The sequence below is a fragment of the Bombus bifarius genome, unplaced genomic scaffold (assembly GCF_011952205.1).
Source record: "Bombus bifarius isolate JDL3187 unplaced genomic scaffold, Bbif_JDL3187 scf7180000008169, whole genome shotgun sequence".
In the NCBI taxonomy this organism is placed as follows: Eukaryota; Metazoa; Arthropoda; class Insecta; order Hymenoptera; family Apidae; genus Bombus; species Bombus bifarius.
The window spans coordinates 230,126-254,276 of record NW_022884490.1 but is presented as its reverse complement, the minus strand read 5'-3'; the positions used below and the strand labels follow the sequence as shown (position 1 = coordinate 254,276).

General features: G+C 46.0%; 2 protein-coding genes across 6 annotated transcripts in view; one reads left to right on the top strand and one right to left on the bottom strand.

Moving 5' to 3' along the window:
* The window catches only part of LOC117209307 (potassium voltage-gated channel protein Shal), a 115,894-nt gene that overhangs the window by 577 nt on the left and 91,166 nt on the right, over positions 1 to 24,151 (bottom strand). For 3 of the 4 annotated variants that reach the window (XM_033451152.1, XM_033451153.1, XM_033451154.1), the window contains one exon: positions 14,772 to 21,040. The exons of the other annotated variant lie outside the window; for it this stretch is intronic. The gene's annotated coding sequence lies outside the window, so the exon portion shown is untranslated. Of the gene's footprint in view, positions 1 to 14,771; positions 21,041 to 24,151 lie in introns of those variants that run through there. 4 annotated transcript variants of the gene reach the window in all.
* On the top strand, positions 41 to 10,942 carry LOC117209308 (glycine receptor subunit alpha-4). 2 transcript variants are annotated; one of them, XM_033451162.1, is made up of 9 exons: positions 41 to 338; positions 1,001 to 1,076; positions 1,540 to 1,671; positions 4,033 to 4,210; positions 4,710 to 4,936; positions 5,004 to 5,086; positions 5,579 to 5,890; positions 6,612 to 6,817; positions 9,772 to 10,942. In XM_033451162.1, exons 2-9 carry the CDS (start codon positions 1,003 to 1,005, stop codon positions 9,946 to 9,948), a joined length of 1,389 nt encoding a protein of 462 aa, XP_033307053.1. In that variant the 5' UTR covers positions 41 to 338; positions 1,001 to 1,002; the 3' UTR covers positions 9,949 to 10,942. The 2 variants fall into 2 exon arrangements, with proteins under 2 accessions (XP_033307053.1, XP_033307054.1); XM_033451163.1 differs by lacking the exon at positions 1,540 to 1,671 and having other exon boundaries at positions 42 to 338.

Here is a 24,151-nt window from a genome sequence, read left to right as displayed (position 1 = left end):
AACAAACACGAGTATACAGAAAGACAGAGAGAGAGAGACACGCACACACACACACACACACACACACACACACACGAGGTTTGGAATCGGTCGATCGGTTTCGTCGATCCAAACCTCCGATGATCCTTCGCGGATCCAAGTGTTCGTCGCAGATCGACGCGCGTTTAGCTTATCGACTTTGATGGATATTCGAGGGAATTTCCGGCGGATGTGGCTGGTGGGTTGATAAACTGGCTGTGCTACCGTGATAAGGAATTCTGGAGTGGTCAGGAAGGGATTCGGAGTGCGCCAGCTGCTCGATTAAAGAGGATCGGCACGGTAGAATGTACAGCTGATCGGTGAGTTCGTGTCGTTCATCGATCGTTCGATCTTTTAACGTTTTCGAGGACACAGAACTGGCAATTCTTTACTCGGCATCTCCATTTCGATTGCGCCGCGAGCCAACTTCACCGGATGGTAACCAGAGCATATTCAAATTCAAAACGTATCGCAAAGGGAAATTTCCTCGCCCCGAACGGTGTTTCGTTCGTATCTCGTCGGATACTCGATTCGATAAACTCTCGTCTGTGATTTCTCGCCCGATATTAATGTTAAAAGAGATCGTACTTGGCGCTCGATCGTAAAGGAATACAATTTTCTTGATTTTTCTTGATTTGTCGGCCAGAGAGTTAGAAATAACGTCTTAATAGCGAAGCATCGCGAAAGGAGAACGACGAAGTTTAAACAACGTCGGGAAACGAGCCTGAAAGCTCGACCTAAATTCGCCTGTGCGGCATCGATAGAACCCCGTGGCGCGAGGGTTTCTTCGTCGAATCATGGGACTTGGTATCGCTAAAAATTTCCCATTTCTGCTAGCCGTTCGTTCCGCTTTGTCGAATTTTTCCCCTCGAAATTACATTGTTCCGGCATTGATCGCCACTTTTACGACGATCTATTCTTTTCGAAGCAACGCAGATGTTGCCGCTTCATTGACATCCTTTCGCACGTATATTTGTTTCAGGAATGACGAGACACTTTCTGGTGATCCTATGCTGCTACCTGTACACGCTCTTTGACATGGCGGCCCTACATTTTCCGTGAGTAGACGAACATACTTGGAAGCTATGGAAGCCGCGATCGGACCAGAACGCTCGAGATTAGCGTTGGATCGAAGGCGGACAGATTGATCTTTCCACTCGTTCGATCGATGGAAATCTCTCGAACCTTCTGTTTTCCTCTTGTGCTTGTATCTCTCTTTCACGCACGCTCTCTTTCGATCGCTGAATAAACGCGATCTCGAGGACGATATCGTGGCCTACATGCAAAAAGAACGAACGTACCGTCGTGAAACGTAAGGAAATTCGCGATTCTCGTTAAGTTCGACTCGCGTCGACCATGATTCTCGTTTTTGTTCGAAAGAAATTTTAACCTGACGATGGCAAAAGAAAAAAGAAGCGTGAAAGAAGAATTGCAAGATTCCTCGGTAAATTCGTTCTCGTTGCGAAACACAGCGACGATAGAAGGTGGCCCAGCATCACCCGCCACTGTGTCGAGTTTCAGCGAGGAAATATGCGAACCGGTACTTTCCACGGAGGTCGAAGGCTGGCATATTAAAGTCGATAGCCTATCGTCGAGTACGTTTCGACTTTCGGCGAGAAAACGCGGGTACCGGTTTTTTCCGAAGATCGCAAGGTAACGCATCAAATGATCGACATCATCAAACAATTTCTCTCCCCCTTTCTCCGTCTCTATGTCTTTGCACACTACGCTATCTTTCATCGTCTCATCGTTCCATACGCTTCTTCCCCTTTCCAATCGTTTAATCAATTTTACGAACGCGCGCACCCTTCCAACGAACAGCTTTCGCGAACGATTTTTGTCGCGAGTTCTGCTGCGATCTTCGCGAACATCCATCGGCGAATGTTTGCTCGACAAACAGAAAAGCCGTTGATCGGTAGACGTCGGTGAAACGGAAGAGCCTCTCTGGTGATCCGGGCTCGGAGTTCCGCGATCGACGTCGCTCCGGAAGAAATTGCAAGGAAATTCCTGAAAGTCTTGTCGTAGATTATCGGCTTGGCAGGTTTCACGGCGCTATAAGGCGCCACGACTCGTTTGACACCAGACCGCTCGAGTCGCGCGCCCGGATAAACGGACGTCGATCCGCGGACCGACATTTATCGCGGTTTATCAACTCGATACACCCGATGACAAATTTTCTCTCGATTATCCGAGTCCACGCGAGAATCTCTGGTCCACTTTACAGGGATGTTCGATCCCACCGTAACTCTCGAATTTCAATAAGCGGAAAATCGAAGATCTACGTAAAAGCTTGAGCGCGAAATTGAAACGAGGAATTACGAATGTCGGCGACGATTCTCCCGTCTTTTCCACGAATTTGGGAAATTTAGAGTTTAGACAAGAAACTAAGATTGACGCGGCAGCGAGACAAAGAACGCAGCAGAGTTAAGACACCTTTAGGAAGTAAATTACGAACGAACGATGAAAGAGCCTGATTAAGTAACCGTCGCAGCGCTGATTCGGCATGACGAGTTGCGCGATCGAAAGACAATTTATAGAACCTATAAAACTCGACCGATTGCAAGTTAATTCCGCTGCTTGCAAAGAACGACGAGTCATAAATCAAAGATCGGGTCGTCGAAGCGCAAGAAGGCAGCGTCGTATTCCTTGGCAATTCGGTTAAGATCGAACGACACGGTCGTCGAAACCGAGCTCGATGTAAATCACGAAAAAGGGGGCGGGTAAATTGCACGAACGAAAGTGGAAATTCTCGGGGAAACCGGATCCGCAGCTCCTAGACTAGCATATTAAAATGTCCGCGTATAAGGAACACACGAACATATCTCGGCCGGACCTAAAGGTGTGCCAAGCACGAAGACCTATTATGGCTTCTGCGATATTGCTGTTTCATCGGAATCTCGGCAATATTTTAGAGTCCCGTTCGCCTACCGTTCGTGGACTTCCTTTGCCCTCGATCTGCTCGATCCATCGACGTTTCATCGATATTTTCGCGCTGGAAAAATATGACGAAATAATTCATCGAAATTGCCGTCGAGTATCGTAAATCGAGAGCTAACGAGGCGTTCTCGGATTTCCAACCAATCTTCCTTCATCAAGAAGATTTCTATCGCGTTCCGTGAATTTATGCAGCGGCGTTATCGCTGAAGAGCTCGGAATTATAACGGTGTTCCTAAGACGCTTGCAATTTTATTTTTTTATTATCTTCATAGAGAATCGTTATACCGCTGCGAGGGGATAGATTCGTAATTTGATTATCGATGAAACTGAAAGGGACGATGGCTTCGAGCGTCGAAACAGTGACAGTCTCTCTTCAACTTTCCATTCGTGAGTTAAGTGTATCGTTTCGAGATTAGAAGTTGAGGGATGACGTTGGAGAGAAAGAAAGATATCTAGGAAGAACGGAAGAGAGGATGTTGAGAGACACTGAAACTCGTGTTGCTACGTTTTCTTCTCGATTACCATATTCTATACATAAACAAACAGCTAATACGCGCTGTCCGAGACAATTCAGAAGGGAAGTTCGAACGCGAAAAAATACAGATAGCCTCGATTAGCATATTCTATAAATGTACAAGTAGATGGTAAGATTTGTTCATTTCTTCTTTCTTTTTTTTTTTTTTTTTTTTTTGGCAAGACGATTTAAGTTTCAGTTAAAATTCTCCATTGAGTTATTCCCCTGTGATCAAGTAGCGGTATCGAAATCAATACGGAGCTCCGTTAACGATCAAAGGCAAAAGATAAGGTAATAAGGTTAAACGAAAGATAAGATGATCCGATAGCTTGAGATAGAAAGAGAAAAAAATGCAACGGCAAGGTCAAGGACAAAGGAATCCAAGGGAGTAGAATTAAACACGGGAAATATTAAACAAAGTGGAATAGCAGATAGAATCATTCGCGAGCTGCGAATTTGTATCGAGAATACGATAAAAACAAAATGATCTCGCGACGAACGACAGAGTTCCAACGGTTTCCTTTGCCAGTCTCGTTTCTCCTCGCTTCTCTATTCTCTTCCAGGGAGTCGGATCTCGAGGAGTACGGTAGGAAGGAGGCCTCTTTGTCACTCAGGGACATCCTGCCGTTGAATCCGAAGCAGTACGACAAACACAGGGCGCCGAAGTTCCTAGGCCAACCTACAATCGTCTACTTTCACGTGACGGTGCTCAGCCTCGACTCCATAAACGAGGAATCGATGGTAATTTCGCAGACGAGAGAGGCCGACGGTACTCACGTTTAATTAAGACCTAACCAACGTCGGGGAAGCCTGCTCGCGTACGGTATCACGCGCCTCGGACAGAAGCGAAAACCGTGTAAATGGGGTGACTCGGTGCGGGTTGAAGAGACAGCCTGGCTGCGACGTTCCGCACCTTTCGAAACGCCGCGGTTGCGCGCCCTTTTTCTCCTGCATCGTCGCTAAAACGTATGCAAATTGGGCCACGGAGCGTGTGGATGCTCGTGTTTTATTTAGCGTTTAAATTCTCGCCAACCTTCCTTTCCAGTCCTCTTTTTTCGAGGATCGTTGAATAGAAACGACCGAAATAAGGATAAAACGACGATCGTATTAAAATTGTCGAATTAAGATCGATATAGAATGAAAAATTCGCAGTTGGAAAATTGTTGAGAACGAATTATTTAAAAAATACGTAACTTGCAGCGTAGTATCTGAAGGAATAAATATGGGATTTTGCTTTTAGACGTACGTTGCGGATATATTTTTGGCGCAAAGCTGGCGGGACTCTAGACTACGACTTCCGGAGAACATGTCGGAGGAGTACAGAATATTGGACGTAGACTGGCTGCACAATATCTGGAGGCCCGATTGCTTCTTCAAAAACGCGAAGAAGGTCACCTTCCACGAGATGTCCATACCGAATCACTATCTTTGGCTGTACCACGACAAGACGCTGCTTTACATGTCGAAGTAAGATCGAGCGAAATCATCGTCTGCCGATTATCCTCTAAAAAACTATATCTTCTCTTTTCTACAGATTGACTCTCGTCCTCTCTTGCGCGATGAAGTTCGAGTCCTATCCTCACGACACTCAAATTTGCTCAATGATGATCGAAAGTCGTACGTACCGTTTACATTTCTCGAGGACACATCCGACTAGATTAGTCCCCGTCAAAATATATTGCGATTTCCCACAATCCTGTCGAACGTACCTCGTATCAATTAATGAAACTCCGACTCGTTAATCTGGTCTATGCTATCAGACAAATAGAAGCGCGTTCGTCCCTCTAATATCACACCGCTCCATATTTGAACAAACCGTGGTTACCTTAGTTAAGAATTAATCCTCTCCAACCTGAGAACCTTCTTGATCTCTCGAGAACGTAATTCCTTTCTTGACGACGCGAGACACCCAATTTCGTCTTTAGAAGCGTTACTTTGCCTCTATACATTAACGTTATCCACGCGTTAACTTTCCATACGCAGTGAACTCCCTCGAGGGATTATAACGCGTGCCAGTAAAACAACCTTTTGCTCGTTGACACGAAAACTCCATGCGCTTGCTTAGAATCAAACGTATCGCATTCCGCTGCAAGTACCGTGTGCTTTTAGTGTCGCACACCACCCAGGACCTAGTGTTCATCTGGAACATGACGGACCCGCTGGTGGTGAACCCCGAGATCGAGCTTCCTCAGCTGGACATCTCGAACAACTACACAACCGACTGCACGATCGAATACTCGACCGGCAACTTCACGTGCATCCAGATCGTGTTCAATCTGCGCCGTCGATTGGGCTATCACCTGTTCCACACTTACATACCGTCCGCGTTGATCGTCGTCATGTCCTGGATCGCGTTCTGGATCAAACCCGAGGCGATTCCCGCCCGGGTCACTCTGGGAGTGACGTCACTGCTGACCCTCGGTAAGGTCGTCGCGCCTGCGACTGCTTTCCGCACGCGGATCGACCGATCCCATCACCGTCTTCGCCACCATTTTTCACCCCCATAGACCGATAAAACCGCACAAACCGCATTAAGATCGACTTTTCTCCTTCTCGTTCTTCGTATTTATCGTCGCGTCCCTTTTATCCTGCTTTTTCAGCCGCGTTTCTTAGTTACGGATACGCGCGCAGATAACGAACCGCTTGAAGCTTTTGAAGCTCGCGACGTTCCAAACGACACGGTATGTACGCGTTCGAGCTGAAACGACACAGGGCACATGGGCTGCGGGGAAAGGGACGTGGGACGCGTTTTCGAACACCACGTAACAAGATGTCTTTAGAATCGTGGGCTTCAAGTTGGCGATACGAACTGTGCGTTTTATGTTCGGGTTTCTGAAGTAGTCTGCCACGTCTACGTTTGGCAGGTTGCGAACCGCACGAGCCGGTTGAAAGGGATGGAGGATGTGTTTTCAAAAGGGTTAAACGAACGCGTTTAGGGAGAACGGTCGTAGCTTGCTTCGCTGGTTGCTCTCCTATTCGAATCTTACGATAACTTCATCGTCGTACGTAACTGCGTTCATACAGAATTACTTGATAGAGTAGATAGAAGGCAAGGGACGGTATAATTGCGAAACAAATGGCAAACTGCGATGTAATTTTATCAGGGACAGACAGAGAAACGTTTCGTGTATGTAATTTACAGCGACCCAGAACACGCAGTCCCAGCAATCACTGCCACCGGTCTCCTACGTGAAGGCCATCGACGTGTGGATGTCCTCGTGCAGCGTGTTCGTGTTCCTGTCGCTCATGGAGTTTGCTGTGGTTAATAACTACATGGGACCGGTGGCCACCAAGGCCATGAAGGGCTACTCGGACGAGGATCTAAGAGAGGCCATCGACGAATTCAAAGTACGAATCTGTGTTTCACTCAGCGGCCAGCTTTCACTGGCGAAATTCTGTTTATCTTCTCTCGACAGACTTACCGATCGTTTGATTCGGAAACTAATTGTACGATGTAACGAAGACTTTGACGAGCGTGCCACGATTTTTGTAGGCATTTTCTAAAAAAGTAGAACTGTAAAGAAGCACAGCTTCATCTCGAATCTAAAATGTCGAATGGAAATTCGAATGGAAGTAATAAGGAAACGCGAGTGGCGATATTCGAAGCTAAGAAGCAGTAACGTTCGAAGTTTAAAAGTTCCGCCGAAATACGCGTAAAAATATCGACACTTTTTATTCACAGCGTTATAAATTCGTGCTGCCAGTAATTACCACAGCCGAACGAGGAAATGGGAAATCGCGACGGCACGGCCCGCGTGAGAAGCGGCGGAAAATTCGCGGAAAACCGGCGGAAATAGGAGTAGAAAGGCTGGCCCGTTTTCACAGGCGAGCGTAATTCATGGAACAGTTGCGGCGGCGCGTTCTCGTTTCAACTAAATTTCTTTGCACCTCGAACTTACAATTAGTAAGGTTGAGCGTTTACAAACGACGCGCGGCGTCGGTGACGATAAATAGTTGCGCGGATGGTAAAGATCGATGCGACCGCGGCCAAGCTCCGTCCGCCAGTGAAAACAATACGTTTAACGAGAAAACTGGAGAAACAGAATTACGGAAAATGAAAGAGGCGAAGCCAGAGGAAACACGTTCCTTTCTGGTGCTTTTCTGCTCTTTGTTGGTCGGTCTTCAGGCTCAACCGTTTAATGCGTGCTACGAGAGAAAAACGAAAAGATAGAAAGGTAGCGAATACGGTTCAAAGAACACCCGGTATACGTCTGACACTTTGATAACACCTGACACACTTAGAATTTCAACTTCAGCGGCTCGAAAGTGCTGCGACTTTAATTAACGCGCTAGTTGCACACGAGTCTAGTAACTTGCTCGGAAAAACTTGTTCAATTGAAATAAAAGAAGACGAAGACGGGGAGGAAACAGAGATTAACGGAAACATTGTTAAGTTTGCACGATATTCGTATCTCGCGAGATATCAGAAAATTTCCACGCAATTAATCGAACAAGAGGGATGAAACTGAAATGAAACTGAAATGAAAATAACAAAATAAAATAACCGGACGAGCTTTCGGAATTTGGCAAACGTTCTCGCCACGTGCCTAATTATTAATTTGTTGATACCAGCCACGGGATCGTTTCAGATTAATATGTAAGCGAGTTTTAATTAACGACAGCGGCGTAGCGTGAATTTAGCATGGACCGCCTTTAAATTCTTTACATCTCCGCGCGTGTATCCTCGAAAAGCGTGACCACGTCGGCTGAAACGCAAACACGTAGTTTGCGCGGCCTGTGAAGCGAGTACGCGTCGATTTCTGTCTTTGAACGTTGCAGCAACGAAATCGAGTTTGCAGAGGCCAACAGGCGACTCGTCGTCCCTTCGTTTCGCACAAAGCAAACCGTATCTGTTTCACATTGTATTCCGTTTCGCAAAATTAAACGTCAATTATAGTTTGCCGAGTGGCGACCGGAGGAAACACGGTTTCAGTACGAAATGCTGCGAAGAGGTTGAAGAGGACCGTTTAAAGGGAATGGATTTAAATTATCATCGCGTCGAGTTGCGGCGAGTTTATCGAAAAACTGTGACCTAATTATCTTGCTACTCGTTACTTCAGCGGAGCAATTTTTACGCCGTTAAAATGAAGAAGATGGCGAGTATAAATTTCAGGGAATAACGAAGAGTCCTCTTGGCTTGCGAATATATTTACTTTCCTTGGCTTCTCTTCCATCGAAAATAATTCTCGCCCAGTTCCTCGTCCCAGACAGGTTAAACCGTAAAGACTCGTTTAAATAGCGCTGCAAGAGGAAACGCGTAGTGAAAGCGTATAAAAGAGGAGAATCGCGCGAATATGGCGGCCGGTGCGATCGCGAAAAGATGCGTTTTCCATTTGCCAAGCACGGGAACAAACATTATATCGAGGCGAAATTAGTTCGCCCCGGGTAAGCAAAGTAGGAAGTTTCGAAACTGGCTCGGCCAACAACTTCGCTGAAACTTCGTCCCAACGAGATGGATCCCCGGGAGTCTTTCACTTCCGAGTTTTTCAATCGCCGGTATCACCGATAGACCTTCGAAATTCAGACCCGCGGACGAATTATAAAACTCTGCTGCCTTTTTAAAACGGTCTCGCTTGACGGCTTGATGTTCGAGATTTGAAACTTGAAGTTGAGAATTTAGAATTTGCAGAGTTTAACCGTGCAACGATTACAAATTCCTCTAAATGGGAAAATAACGAGGGACCCGAGATTCGAGGGGAAGAAAGTTACGTTTCACGTGAAAAGCGGCGAAATTTCCCGTTTCTGTAGGGCCGCGTGCACGAGGGTCGAGAGAAAGATTGTCTCGCGTGCCTTGAATAAGACATGGACCCAAGGAACCCGAGTAACTCGAGATTAATATAAATTTCATTCGAGCCTGGCCGTTAGACACAGTCCGGTGATTCCGTAGAAATCCGCAGCGCGTGCTTTTACGGTTCGCTTAATAATTTATTACATGTGCGAATGAATCAGCCGCACGAGAATGTAAGAATCAACGTTACATTCTCATTTTCGGCTAAGGATCTCGATGATTATATGACCGCTGATTTATTTCCAACCGTTTGCATTTTCCCTGAGAGAAAACGATCGCTCTTTATTTATATAACAAATGTTACACTTCGTTTATATTCTTGCACCGACTGATGTAAGAGAAATTAAGAACGCGAGGCTTCTCTTCGAAGAAACGTTAATATCCATCTATTCTTGAATCGTTTCGATGATATTGCTTGTTTTTTTTACGTTTATTGACGATTTGTTTTATCAGAAGCTCGAAAACACCGCGTGAAATATTTCAAGACCTCACTGAACGCGCTTTTCTTCAACAGACACCCATGAGGAACGAATCGGAGAGAAGCAGAAGTCCCGTGAGACCTGCAACCGTGCAATACGACACCTGCTGCCAGGGTCGGGCAACAGCGATCTACATCGACAAGGTGTCCAGATTCTTCTTCCCGTTCTCATTCCTCATCCTGAACGTCGTCTACTGGAGCACCTTCCTGTAGGAGGTCTGCCCTTCTCTCGCAGAAGGACGAACACGGAAACGAAGATCGCTGGATCGTCGACGGTCTCCAACAATGTCTTTCGTTCGATCTTTGTTAATCATTTCGATTCAACCAAATGAAACTCCATAGACGAACGAAATGATGATATTATACGATTCGTTACTTGGATAAATCGTCGAGGAAACATCGGTTTCTGCCGGACAACGAGAAATTTAGCTTTGGTCGTTGGACGGAACGCATCGAACAATTAACAAGAATCGAACGAACCGGACGGTTTTTCTACGACGAGATAGTCCGCTAGAAGAATTTTCAGTGTCTTTTATATAATATAGAGAACACGCGCCGTCAACGGTTCATTAATCGTTTAACAATTAAGTCGCATTAAGGTTCCTCCGAAGAGCGCATATCGAATCGAGCGATCACGTACTCACCCGTTTGGGCGATCCACGGGAGCGGCGTGCACCTTCGACGCGGATCGCATCTGTATCACGTTGAACAATCTCTTAAGACCCGTTCGCTCACCGCGATTGATCGTTCAATTTAGCCGGTCTCTTCGGTCACTTGCTCTTGTCTGCTCGAGTTTTGCTACGATAGATACACTCGATGATATTTCCCGCGAAACGTTCTCGCGCACAGCCTCGCGTTTCCTCGGTATCTCGCCGTACTTTTGCCTTTAAAATAATAAAATAATTCTACGAACATTGATTACCTGCACACAAAGTAGAGAAGCGATAAAAAGTGTAAAAGAATTTCAAGATCGTTGAAAGAATACTTTTATGCAGAAACGTTGTTTTCGTAAAGTGGAACGATTGAAAATTGATAAAAATACGACAGCTTTACAGAGCTTCGACATGCAATCGCTTCGAATATCACAAACGAAAAGGCAGTGCTGTTCGCGTGAACGTTCGATCGTGATTACATCTTCGCAGAACAGTTTTACTCGTTGTGTGTGATCGCAGAATTTAAGGACAAATAAACGGACTATTAATACGTAGACACGAGCCCTGCTGCCTGCGACGAATCGTTTGCCCCGTTGTGAAATAAATTGCGAAGGTAAAAGGATTGGGCGAAAGGAGCAATGAAAAAGACGTGGAGCTTTGCGAGTCAGCTTATTTATTCTTTCGACAGTCGATAGAGCCTTTTATTCGAGTATTTAAACAGATCCTGGCTTCCTGCCTCCTTGCGTCCCCTTCTTTTCAGTCTGCTGGATCGATGGAACTTGCTTGCTTCCGCCAAGTTCCAACCTCGAAGAGCCGGAGAACTCGAGGTCGCCACCTAGAGTCTACAATCTTGGACAAACTTTAACTTACCATTCTTTCGGTATTAAAAGAATAATCTCTGAATCTATTTTTATCAAAAATAAAGACATCTTGAGTATAAAAGGTAAACACAAAGGAGAAAGACAAAAGGATTGTCAAGTAAAATATCGGGTATCGATACCTGTTTCTCGAAATCGAGAAAGTATTTTCCACCATTTTCGAGCAACAAGCCCGGTTCTTGTCATCCTTGCACGAATTAACGATCGTGGCATCGTTTAAACCGCAACGGCCAGAGTTGCAGCAACGAAAAAGGATTGTCTGGTACGCGAGCTGTGACGGAACAGGAAGTGGAAGCTCATAGAGAAACAGGGAACTTGGCCGAACGACGAAGGGCCTGGCCATTTCATTTTCCTCTTGCGCCATTTGGATCGCGGCACTTTTAGTCGATGACGAGGATCTCCGGTAAACGACCAGCAGTAATTAATTGGAACGAATGCGCGGCCTGGCTCCGGTTGCTCGCGCAGAATAATTAAATCCGTACGTAAGGTGGCGTAATTGTAACGCGGTCGAATGGGTATCTGTGTGTCGCGAGACGGAACACGTTGCCTCGAAAAGATGTTCCACTTTTTTTTTCTGCGCTGCCGCTTAATTAAAACAACGCGTCGTCGACGTTTTTCCGCGGCTCCTCTACTTCCCTCGTCTCCGATCCCGTTCTCCCGGTACCGCTTTAATAATCCCGAGGAACGCGAAACGCTCCTATCTAATAGGTTTTTAACGGCCAACGTCGCGAATCTCCCTGCTCCATTTCTGATTTCGCCAACGAGCTTCTCCATCGAACTGCGAGCGTCCGGATATCGCTTCGTTAAACGGCGTGCTCTCGTAAGGCGATCGAACCTGTTAGAGGCGAGAAAGCGGAGCGAAATGCTCGCGCTTCTAACCTTCTTTTAATTTAATCGCGAAATCTGTTGGAAAGTTTGGATAGGAAGAGGAACCCGCTTATTCTCCGTTTTAATTTCTCATGCCACTTATTTTCCACTTTCAACTCGCTTTCTCCTTTCGATCTTTACACGAGCAGCCAAAATGCCTATGATTATCCAACTTAATAAGTAAGCTCGAAGCTTATTTATTACATCCTTTAGAGATACTCGTCGTCCGGCCGGAGTAAACTCCTGACCGAGCTCAAACTGGTAACAATAAATAATTCTACGGAAGTGTTTCCCTCGGGGCAATTTGTTCTCTGGTAGCGCGCGCCGCCACTTCAAGTCGTTTTACTCCTTCAAAACGCCGCTTTCAGGACCGATCTAGCTGTCATCGCCTATCTCTTTTCTTTCCTCCCTGGACTCTTGTCTTTGTACGCCGTTTCGCCGCGTCTCTGCCCATCCGTACGGTGGCTGGCTTCTATTTGGAGAGAAAAACGGAGAGTCGGGACGATGAAAGCGAGCCGAACAGCCCGCGAGCACCGGAAACGGCGATGACAATGCCACGAGCACACATGTGTACAAACTCACGTTCCAGTCTACGAGGAGAGAGTTTTTAATCATGGCATTTTATCCTGAGAGAGCCTTTGTACTCGCGATGGAGATACTTTCGTCCACTCTAACCCCTCCGTCCATTTTTCTTCTTCTCCTTCCTTTCCTCTCTTTGCTCTCTCCGTTTACGCGGAGAAGCTTTTAGCCAGCCTCTTTATGTTCCTCCTCTGCCCCGTGTCCCAACGATTTAAAGAATTTCAGTGTGACGAGTCAACAGAATTAATTTAAATTTGGAATATTGTTGCAACGTGGCGTCTCGAAAACGTGTCCACCGAGCCTCACAGTCCAATTCTCAAAATTCGCGTAGATGCGCGGCTTGAAAGGAAGCAGCGATACGACGAAAGGAGACGCGATACGACGCGAAATGACACGACGAGGAACGATATGGCGAGACGTTGCGAATTTTGTACGCGGCGGACGAACGTTCGAAGCACCGTACCGACATGACCGGGCTAAACGAATTTCATTTTACGAGGCAGTGAGTTTCGTTTGTGAGATTTCTGGTGGACGATCGGTGAGTTTCGTATCGCGTTTCTTGCCATTACAATTCCAGTACCTGCGACATCCCTCTTATCAGCCATCTTTATCTCCACATATCCATCGGTCGTTTAAGGGAAGTTAACAAGCACGCAAAGTAGGCAATTACAGAACTCTAGAATGTCGATGTGGAGGAGCATGTGATCGGTCGCGATTCGGCGACATCGAGGACAGAGGTAGCCCACCTTTAACGAGATCCCTTCGTTTGCGTAATTAACTATCGACTTTCTGTCGACAATCTTGTTAACGAGAAGCACGCCGATCGTTAATGGATTCCGGCGAGCCGAGGCGGACACACAACCAGAGATGGCGAAATAATTATTCTTTGCTTCCGAATATGCCGGCATCCGCTGCACGTCGAAAATATAACAGGGATGAGAATCGATACGAGCTGGTTTTCGCGGAGAAGATTCGGTAATTGCGAGCTTTCTTCGACCGGCTCTGTCCGCCGAAAATTCCACTCCACTGTGTCAGGAATAATCGGGCAGAGGAGAGGCGTCTCAATTAAAATCGTGTTCCAGGGCCGAGGTAAGAAAAGAGCGCTCTATTATCAACGACGTTGCGTCAAGGGAAATTTCGACCGCTTTCCTTAAAAATATTATTCAACGCGGTAACCCAGATCCGGAACCACCGATATAGAAAACCGTACGCTCTTGAATAGTTCGATGGAATTAGCGAAGAAACGGTGCACGGACAGCACGACCTGAATCTACTTCAAAAAAGGAACTCCGTCATCTTTCCGTAATACGTTTCGAAACTTGGATATATGTCTATGATGGGCAAACTATGGACATCTCGTCGAATCTGTATAGAAGCTAGCATTCGTTGCGTCGTCGACGTTCAATTTCCAATTTAAGCTCGGTCCAGTATCGACGTCCTTGACCGACGTTCCGGAAATAAAACGACCTAATCGCGATTCGAAAAAGTGGCACGAGTGGGTTTCGCGATACAGCCATAAATATACCGCGTTCGAGCGACGTTTACGTTGCGGCTAGCAAATACCGTTGCGCCCGGTTCGTATCGTCCGGTGGCTAACGAGCACGTTCTGTCGCACGTTCACGCAAATACGAATCAATTTCCCGCGCAAACGAGAGCGCGCGCCTACCTCTTTCGCCTTTGTGGCCGGTGTTCCGCAAACACCAATTAATTCCGTGTTTTCTTTTCGTTAGCCGCTGCTACAATTCGACAGTGGGACACGGGGACGCGCGGTCTCCACGGACGAATCGCGGGAAGTTCGTCGACACTCTTGGGATGAACGATGGTTAGAGGCGTGATCGGAGATGGAGTGTTTGATGGATCGAACGAACTGGCAGTATTGGAAAATTTGGTTTTCCTTTTAGCCCGTAGCGTCAAGGGTACTAAGCGAAGAAGTCTGTTTCACTCTTTTTTCGTTTGTTTGATCGATCGGTCGATTATTCGATAGATAAGAAATTAATTTAATCGCGCGAGATTCGCGAGACGAAACGCCGTACGAACGGAATGAAGGGACTGTAGCGTGTTAAATATGAATTTCAATTTATTTTTCACTTTTGAGTAAGGCGTGGAAGCTACCGAAGACGGACAACACCATCGGCTAAAACGTCTTCATCCCGTTCCTAGTTACAACTATCGGGTGTACTTGTTACAACGTGCCGGCGCTTGACCGCTGTCGATAAATCGTCTTTCCAACTACCTTTCCTTTTTTTTCTTTTTTATTCTTTTACTTCTCCGTCCACTTATTACGTATGTATATTTATTTATTCATTCATTTATTTATTTATATATATATATATAGATTTTTCTCCTTTGTTTTTTTTATCTGTTTCTCTCTGTTCTCTTTACTCCATCTTGTTTTTTTTTTACAGTTGTACGATTAAAAATATCGTTATTGCCAAGTATGATCGATAACACGGTGCGTAACCCCGAGCCTCTGACCGGAGAGACAATTGTCCTCGTGTCCGCTTAGGAAACTAAAGTTAGTGCATCGGAAACTAGACGTTTGCGCGACACCGCTCGACGAACACTATCGTCGCGTTTCTTTCCCCTGGAGTTTCCATCGTCTTTGTCCCTTTTCGATTCTTTCTCAGCGACGTTTCTTTACACGAGGCTACGAAAACAGTCAGGATGATCGCTTTCCTTTCGAACTTCCCGTGATTCTTCCTCGCTGATCGTTCTTCTCGCGTGAAAACTTCGATTAGAAGAACGCTCGACAGTTTTATGTTCGATCGAAAGATTCGAGGATTAATTAAATTTCGTGGAACTAACGGGATCAGAAGCGTTCGAAGGAGAAGCGACCCCCTTGTTCGATCAGTTTTAAGAAAAATATACAAAGAAGAAGGGAAGTTCGACGAACTCGGTGTCCGGCGCAGGTCTCCGCGTTGCGACGATCCTCGAATCACCGGCGGTCTGTTCTCGTTTTCAATCTGGCTCGATTAATCGTCGCTCGATTACATAAACTGTCTAGTCACGACCGGGAGAGGGAACTTTGAAATTGATTGCAACCTACATGCGTTGAGAAACTGTAAGAGCTTTAGTTTCACGAGGGACACGTGTCCAGGAACTGGTGAATCTCGGTAAAAGTTTCAATAACGGCAGGATAGTTTATAGAAATGTACATCTTTGCGTTGCATGTCACGCTGTTACGGATAAACTTACGAAACATCGAGAAATCCACTAAAATTATTTATTACGCGATCGTGAAACTTTTCTAAGAATTATCGAACATCGAGACGAGCTTGGAAAAACCATCGTTTAAAATTAACGTAGCTTCTAGAATTTTCGCACAGCTATTCGTTCTCAATCTTTCACCGTCGGTTTCTCAACGCTTTCGCGTAACACAAGATTCGTCCGTGAATCTACTTCGCTCGTTGCAAATGAACAGAAATTTCGTATTCATTGGATAATTTCCCGCGGCTGGAAAACCTGGAAGTTTGGTATCGCAGGCTCGATCTCCCGGTCGAACGGCGTGAATCGCAATCACGGTGGAGCGTGTCAGGAACATTGGCCGATCCTGCTACGCTCGCAGGTCCTGTGGACGGTGTCCTGATTACAAAAGGATCGCTTTTTCCGTTCACGATGCAAAAGCAAGTCCACCGGAGGGACCGGCGGAGAGGGTGGCTCTTTTAATCGGCTTCGAAACAAAGCGGAAGCGGCACGGCTGATCGATCGAACCGCTCGAATTCAGTCGCCTCTGATGCTCGCGTCACGGTTCATTCAGTTTCCTTCGATTCCTCTCGCACCGCAAGAGAATCGCGTTGCTTTTTCCATTGATTGTGCGAGGCGAAAGTACCCGCTTCTTTCTCTTTGTGTCGATTACATTTAGCGAGAACGATCGATTCGAACGTATGTTCAGAACGTAGGATTTTGTTGGATCGGGCGTTGCAGCATCGACGGAGTTATCACAGGGGAATAAATCGCTGAATATCGATCGATTTATAAATTTCAAAAAGAACACGGACGCTTGCTGTTTGTTCGAGAAAATTGCTATTATCTTTAGCGGTAGATTACGATGTATAATAGGGAAAAACCGTGGCAATGGTTTAGCGATAAAGAGTAGAACCCTCTGTGACGTGTCCCTCCGGAAACATCGCGGGATAGCTCTCCGTCAGGACTTCGGAGCGACGAAAGAAGACGAACAAAGGTCGGACGAGCGTATGTGGACGCGAATCGTATCGCTCGTCGCGCCAGTTCGCCTCGTCTTAAACTCTTATTAAAGTTATTACGCGTCTCATCGGAAAAATTGGCAGTACGGTAGTGAATTGAAAGACTCGTTATTCATGTTCCTAGCTTCCCTCGATCGCGTGTTCCCTCGATCTTCTCGTTCCTTGTGCACCACAAAGCGAATAAAAAAAAAAAGAGAAGTGTAAAGATCATCGGAACAATGGAAATACCAGTTCGCAGAAAATAAACAATAATGTCAAATAACAGAGATACTTTTCTCTTTCTCTCTTTCCATTTTGTAAATATAAAGACTGTCGTATTCCGCTATAGGAAGCAGAGAGTGTCAAGCAGCTTTTTCCTCGGTGCACACGCATCACGAGAGTCACCGTTTCATCCCCTTTATTTTCTTTTATTCCTCGAAAATTGCTTGCATAGAGCTCGGCTCGAGACCGATCGATTAGCCGGTGAATTGGCCGGCAGCGGCAGCGCCGACGCGATTTCCGGCTAACGCCACGAGAAACCACGGGGAGGAAATCGACGAACCAGGGACTCCCGACGATCCGTAATCGAAATCGAAGACCGAGTAGAAAAGGTTCGCGAACGACCCTTGCCGAATCGGAAAATCTCCGTGCATCGCTGCGTCGCGAACCGGAAGTAAAGACGCGATAACTCGCCAACAACGACAGACTAATTAGTTCCGGCAAATTAATCTCTAAATAACTCGCGTACGCTGCTACGTTTTTTATCGATTTTTATTTTCTATGCTTTCTTCTTCTTCTTTTTCTTTTTTTTTTTTTATTCCTCGTTCTTTTACCGAGTTTCCCGAGCAATTTCGTGCTGGCAAAGGCAACATGGCGTCGAAGCTTAACCCGGACAGCCATTTTTCTCGACCAACAAATTGGGTACGTCATATTTGTTATATTTCTTTCTTTTTCTTGCTTTTCCTTAAATTTATTAGAATCTTTCTAAGACAAGAAAGGAATAAAAAATGTACGATAACATCGAGGGATCGTTATAATTGAAATGTTGCGATAGAGAGGTATTATATTTAAATTCGGATTAAGCTCGAGCCATCGTTTTGCTACGTTCGATTTCTTCGTAGCATTAACCTTACACTCTTTTCTCTATTTTTCCTTCTCTCTAGTTTCCCATTCGCTTTTTAATACGCGATCTCGTGATACAACTGCAGCTCTGTGGACGACAAAGGACCTGACACATTATTCTCGATTATCTCTACGATCATATTAATATAATGTAATAATCTTCTTTTTTTTTTCTTTTTTATTTACTTAGATTCACGTTTACGTCTTTTTCTGCCCGTGAACCACCGAGCCGCACCTCCGACGATGCATTTTTCGCATTCTATGTTAATAACTTCCTGACCTCGCTAATATTCTCCCTTCCCCTGCCTTTTCGCTTCAACGTTGAAAATAGTTTGTTCTACATTTTTCTTATTTTCGGCTACACGGTTCGAAGAATTCAGCCGCACTTGACTTTAATCTGTATCGTGATGCTTCCATGCACATAGCTCGCGTGGATGAAAATTAATAAAATAAAAAAATTCTCCCTTCCTTTGTTCCCTTTCCGTCCCACTTTCGATTTTCAAGAGTATTTTGAGCAACCAAAACACGCGTACCCTCGCTCATCTAAAATTAGCTAATATTTAACACCTAAATTAGAGTTTAAAGAAGGGTTAGGCTCGGTGATTCACGAGGGTTGGTCTCCCACGCACTCAGGCACGCATTCTAGTTTTTGAAAGTTGATTTAGAATTTGTTTTATTGCGCGACGCGAGGGTGCTGCAAGTTTGTATGTGTATGTGTGTATGATTAGTAATATGTGTTAATACGTCCTCCTGACGTACTTCCTCTCGTTCCGACGTATTTACGTTCGTGTGCGCCTGTGTGTACGTATGTATATGTTTACCTGTAGAATATATCTGTATATCTTTATGTATATATATAATATATTCCTTTTCTTATTTGCATTTATCATATTATATATATATATATAGCCTCTCTGTCTCTTTTATTTTCTCTGCTTTTGGTTTCTTTTTGTTCTCTTTTGTTCGTCTTCGCTCCGTTAGATCGTTTACAATTAATTACAAAGTTAATTACAGACAACACGAGACTCCTCCCATGCCTCCCACGATTATTTACAGCGTCGTTTAAATTAAAACACACCGATTCTTCGTAGCCTATTGTCGCCCGAGAGAAGGTTCCTGCGAAGTTCTAACGTTGTTTCATCCCCCGAGATAAACGAGGTTCGACCGTGGATTCGCTGGACCCACCCTTCCATCCCCGTATTTCTCGCAATCTCCCACTTTATAATTACGAATTGCGGTAGAATTAAAAAAATTGGCTCATTCACTTTCGATATCCGACAACGATTCCGAACAAATGCAGCTGAAGCGCAACGATTCCACAATCGATTCCCGTTGATTATTCGAATCGGCTGTTCGATCGACAAATCTATCAACTAGGGAAAAAAAGAACGAAAACTGGACTCGTCGAAGAGTTTTGAAAGAACGAGGGCATCATCTTACTTTATTTAGAGTATCAAGGTACGCGGTCCCTAGCGAACGCTCGCGATCGTTTCTCGTCGATCTCACCCATCCCCAATACTAGAAGGGCACCAGCGAATACGGGAATTCTACGTGGATACCATTCGAAAACCCTACTCGTACCATCGTTTCTTACGTTTTACGACCGCGATCGTAAAATTACTATATTTCTTTCTGCTCTCTTATATTTCTCTTTTTATATCCGCCTCGACGAATCGATCGATCATCGTCGTCGTTTCGCGTACCCTTAAATGTATCGTTCGCTAACTTAAACCTAGCGAGTTAAGAGACTCCTTATAAGAAACTGCGTACGTACGTTTCATGGATCGATCGAATTTCTCTCGCTTTCGCGAAGACATTTTTAAAAATCGAATTTATCCTTATAACTAGAAGGGACGTTCTTTCTTCTCTCTCTCTCTCTCTCTCCCATTCTCTCTCTAACTTTCTCTCTCTCTCTCTCTCTCTCTCTCTCTAACTCTCTCTAAAGAATTACGACGACTCGTAAGAGTTGGAACGATCGTAAACGACGGTTGATCGTTCGCTTTCCCTATCGCCTGGATCGTTCGTTTAAGATCGCTAATACGATTCTTTGACACCGTCCTTCCTCTCGATTATTTCGGCCCGGCACTTCCGGCTACTTTTTCGCTGCGAGAAGCGTCCATTCGAAAGAGGAAGTTCCGACGACGTCCTTCTTGGAAACGTACCAAGAAAGATGCTGTGAAAGAGCGCAAAGAAACGGGGAAAGTGAGCGTTTCGTTGGAACGATGCGAACGAAACTCGATCGACCGATCTATATGGCGACTACGCTCGTTTCCCGGTCGGATTGATGGACGCGCGCGTTGCGGAAATAACGAGGCGGCTGGAACGCGCGCCAGTTGTGCCGGAAATCAGCGAGTCGCGCGGCATTTTCTGCCGATCGGCTGGAAATTGAAAAAGCTCCTTTCCAAAGCGAGAACAGGAGGCAAAGTCGATCAACGTGCACGCATCGACGAATCGTTTTTCACCAGCGTCCGATTTCACGGCGTTCCGGTTCGGATACGTTCGTTCTTCTTTCCTCGTTTTTCTCTCCGTTTTGTTGCAAACAGGGTGTCGCGCCTCGTGTTCTCGGGCGGAAAGAGGCGCAGCTAACGCGGTACGAGACGGGACTAAAATCCATCGATGCCACGTATCTCGCGAGCGAAAACAGAAAGAAGAAGGTGGCGCAGGCGCGTGTGCGTGCATTCGCGAATCTTCGTCCTCGAAAACAGGAAGAATTCCGGCTTCGATCGTTGGCGGAAAGTCCTCTTCTTCGCGTTCCTCCGGTTTCGTGTCTTCCGTCCAGCTTCGAGTCGCGCGGAATACTTGCCCTTCGAGAACGTGCGGCTTCCGTCCTCCTCGAGGACGTCGTGGATCGTCGTCGATCCTTTAATGCTCTGCGTTCGTTGAACGTTTGTTTGCTTTATAGTTTTCTCTTTCACAGTGACTCCGTGGAAACTCTCTCTCTTTCTCTCTCTTTGTTTCTCATGGTAAATGGTGGCGCCTGCCATTCCAGGCGCCATCGATTCTCGCGTCTGTCTCTGCTTTCTTACTGAAATTAAAAGCGCTCTGATACACTGGATTCGCGCGTAAGTCGCGGTCGTTCGAAAGATCGATCGAGGTGCCAGACTGTCGATGAAAATCCACGCGGACGATGAAAATCGTCACTCTTCGTTCGCATAATTTTCCACTCTCGAGAGCTCTACTGGTGGTTGAGATCGTGGTACGAATTTATACTTGCTCCTAATTGCTTTCTTATTCCGCTTTGTTTGTTAAACAGGATGATACGAGTTATATTGAAGGAAATCAAGGGACGTTTAGCGATATTTACGGCGTGAAAATAGAATCAGCAGACCGTTATGTTCCAAAAGAGCAGCAGAAATTTTGTCAAAGTCATAAAGTCGAGAAGTATCACGAAGATAAGCATCCCGACGAAATCTCCTGGCACTTGGTCTTGGTCCAATCACTCTTACTTTACTATTCTAGGGCTAAGGGTGATGAAACAGGCTCGCTAGGGAAGAGAATCTTCTCCAAGGAGTTAAATTCAGGCTAAAAGAACGTCGAGTATATTTCCCCTGAAAAAATCCCTCGGTTGGTTAGCGTGTCGCGTGAAATCTCGACAAGATTGCTATTAAAAAGTCGCGCCGTGTGTCACTCACAAGCGTGCCAAATAGCCACGCGACCAACTTTCTTTTAGAACGAGTCCTTTGAAACTTCCTCCCGCATCTTTGTACCTCGGCCAACCGTTCCTTTGAACATATCTACCGTTTAACGGAATTTATTGAAGAGAAAAACGTCGCGGAGAAGATTGAAATTCAATTTCAGAGACCTGCACGAAGACTCGAGTTTGGCGAAACACGTCGTACAACGCGTTTCCGAAATCGTGCTGCGACCAGAAAAAAAAAACGATTCTTCGCGTAAAATTACGTGGAAAACGTGGAATCAAGTTTTTCCATATAGAGCTTCGTTTTGGAGAAAATCGAGTTTGAATATTCGCGGAATACGCTCGCACTCAACTAACCGCAATCTGTTTGGTTTCTCCAGTCTGGTTAACCATCGTTACTTCCATTTACGTTTATAAACAATAACGAAACTTCAAAAATCCCAAGCTTCGGACGTGAAAAATTCGAATCATCAAAGGCTAAAAAAAAAAAACACGCGATAAAAATTTCATTTGCAGCGTCAAAGAAAGAAACGGAAAAAAGAGACAAAAAAACAAAGGAAGAAGAAAATAGGAAAAAAATGACGAGTAGGCGCGTGTCTCGCATCCGTTACCGGGTCGTTGGTTCGAGCTTATTGTTCGCGGCGTTTCAGGAAGTCAGAGAAGTTGGCGCGCGCGGGAACTAGGCCTCCTTTGAAACTCGGTCACGGCGCCTCGGAGAAAAAGGAAGAAGAAAAGCCCGTGCGAACGAAGAAGAACCGATTGTTGGGCTAAGAACAGGCCTGGCAAAACGGATCCCGTCCCAACCCCGCCTCCCCCGTGTGCAGTGTGTTGAGCACGAAAAAGGAGAGAGGCTGGTGGACTCGAGAGTGTCCCCGACTGTAAGTGAAACCTTTCGTCTCTGGCGAAAGCGCTCGTGCCGCTGACGACCAACTTATCCGCGCGAAAGAAAAAGCCACCGATGGAAATAACACACTCGACCGGCGGTCGGTGTCTCCCGCGAACCTGATCGATATCTAAAGCTGCATTCCTGGCGCCTGTCTACCTCCGAGTGCTCGGCCTGAAAGCTAAAGAAGAACTCGCGTAGAGTTCGTCGGTTGCTTCGAACGACACTGCATGTTATTTAATATTTAGCTACCTCGCGCTTTAGTAAACGACGATCGGACAGTTTCGCATGATTGAAGGTAACTACGGTCGTTACACGATTCGCTCGATCACGTTAAAAGAATAACGACCAGTGTGGGGCCAGTCTTTACACGACTGCACGCTTAGATAAGATAATACCCGATTATCAAGCCCGTGAAATATAGATTTCGAGTAGCGGGAGAAAGTAGCCCGAGAAGGGTAAACAAGTGTTGCAGCCAAGGGTGAATAACACGGCCACCTGTCCACCGCTGCGATCTCAAGATTCTTCCTAATTAAAACGTTCAAGCATTTCGAGGATCCTCCAAGTTGCCAGGAGGTCGACAGGTATTTTACTCAGACCGAGGAAATGCCTCTCTCGCGTGGTCTGTCTCTGTGTTTGCCTTTGCAATCGGCGTTCAACTGTCGCAACACCGCATGAATCGTAAACCCTTGACAAAGGCCTCGTTGCGGCCCCCATCGCCACGACACAGCATTGCGCCCCGCTGTGCAAAGAAATACGGTGGGCAAACAAACGACGCGAGACACGGCGTAAGTCGTGTAGCGTTTGCAACGCTTTCGCGATTCGAACAAGGACGAGGGAACCGTAGGAATGCATGGGAAGGAGCGGAGGGTAGGGCGTTTCTCTTGTGCAAATTTGCCTTCGACCTCGTTTCGGAGATCAGGGCCACCTTCCGCGTGCTCGTTGCTCTTCAACCGACCGCTCGAACTCTCTAACCGGCGATATTCGAGTAACGCGCTCTGCCTGATCGATCATTGGCCGATTCATCCACTTCGCAGTCGGCTCGAACCGGAAACCGGGTCGAATCACGGCTTATCGGCCAACCCGAATTACGCTGTAAACGCGATTAAACGAAAAGTCGAGAGGCTCGCCGGTATACCCTGGCAAGCGAGAAGCCTCGTTCCCGACCGATAAATCTCGACTGGCGAATTTCCATGCTCCATGAGTGGAAATTTTCATGGATCGACGAGAATCCGAGGATCGGTAAAAGAGATGGGTGTAATCGAGTAATCGGTAAGCGTTTGAGGAAAATAATAGGCGGCAGTTTGATTTAGTTTGACTCCGATCGGCTAAAAATCGATCTACGTAGAGTTTCGGCTAAAAGGCTACAGACAAATGTAAGGTAAATCCAATTTCGTAACCGACCAGACGTGGATGTTTGACTGTTGAAGGTGGTACAAGCCTGGCAACCTCCGACCCCGCTGTTTTGATCTCTGAATAAACGTGACCAGGCGTTTCATCTTCGAAATGAACGGCGAAAATCGCAGCCAGCGGCCGCTTTCAAAGCTGCTTTGTGCCGTTTTCCGAATATCCTGGCGAAAGCTGCGCTAATGTTGACTCACGGTCGTCTACAAAGC

What these genes read in the sequence shown, in the direction of transcription:
- LOC117209308 (XM_033451162.1), top strand. Translation starts at nt 1,003, where the DNA reads ATGACGAGACACTTTCTGGTGATCCTATGCTGCTACCTGTACACGCTC. An exon ending in ACGCTGCTTTACATGTCGAA is followed by an intron (nt 4,937 to 5,003) that starts GTAAGATCGAGC and finishes TCTTTTCTACAG; the next exon opens with ATTGACTCTCGTCCTCTCTT. An exon ending in GACGTCACTGCTGACCCTCG is followed by an intron (nt 5,891 to 6,611) that starts GTAAGGTCGTCG and finishes TGTAATTTACAG; the next exon opens with CGACCCAGAACACGCAGTCC.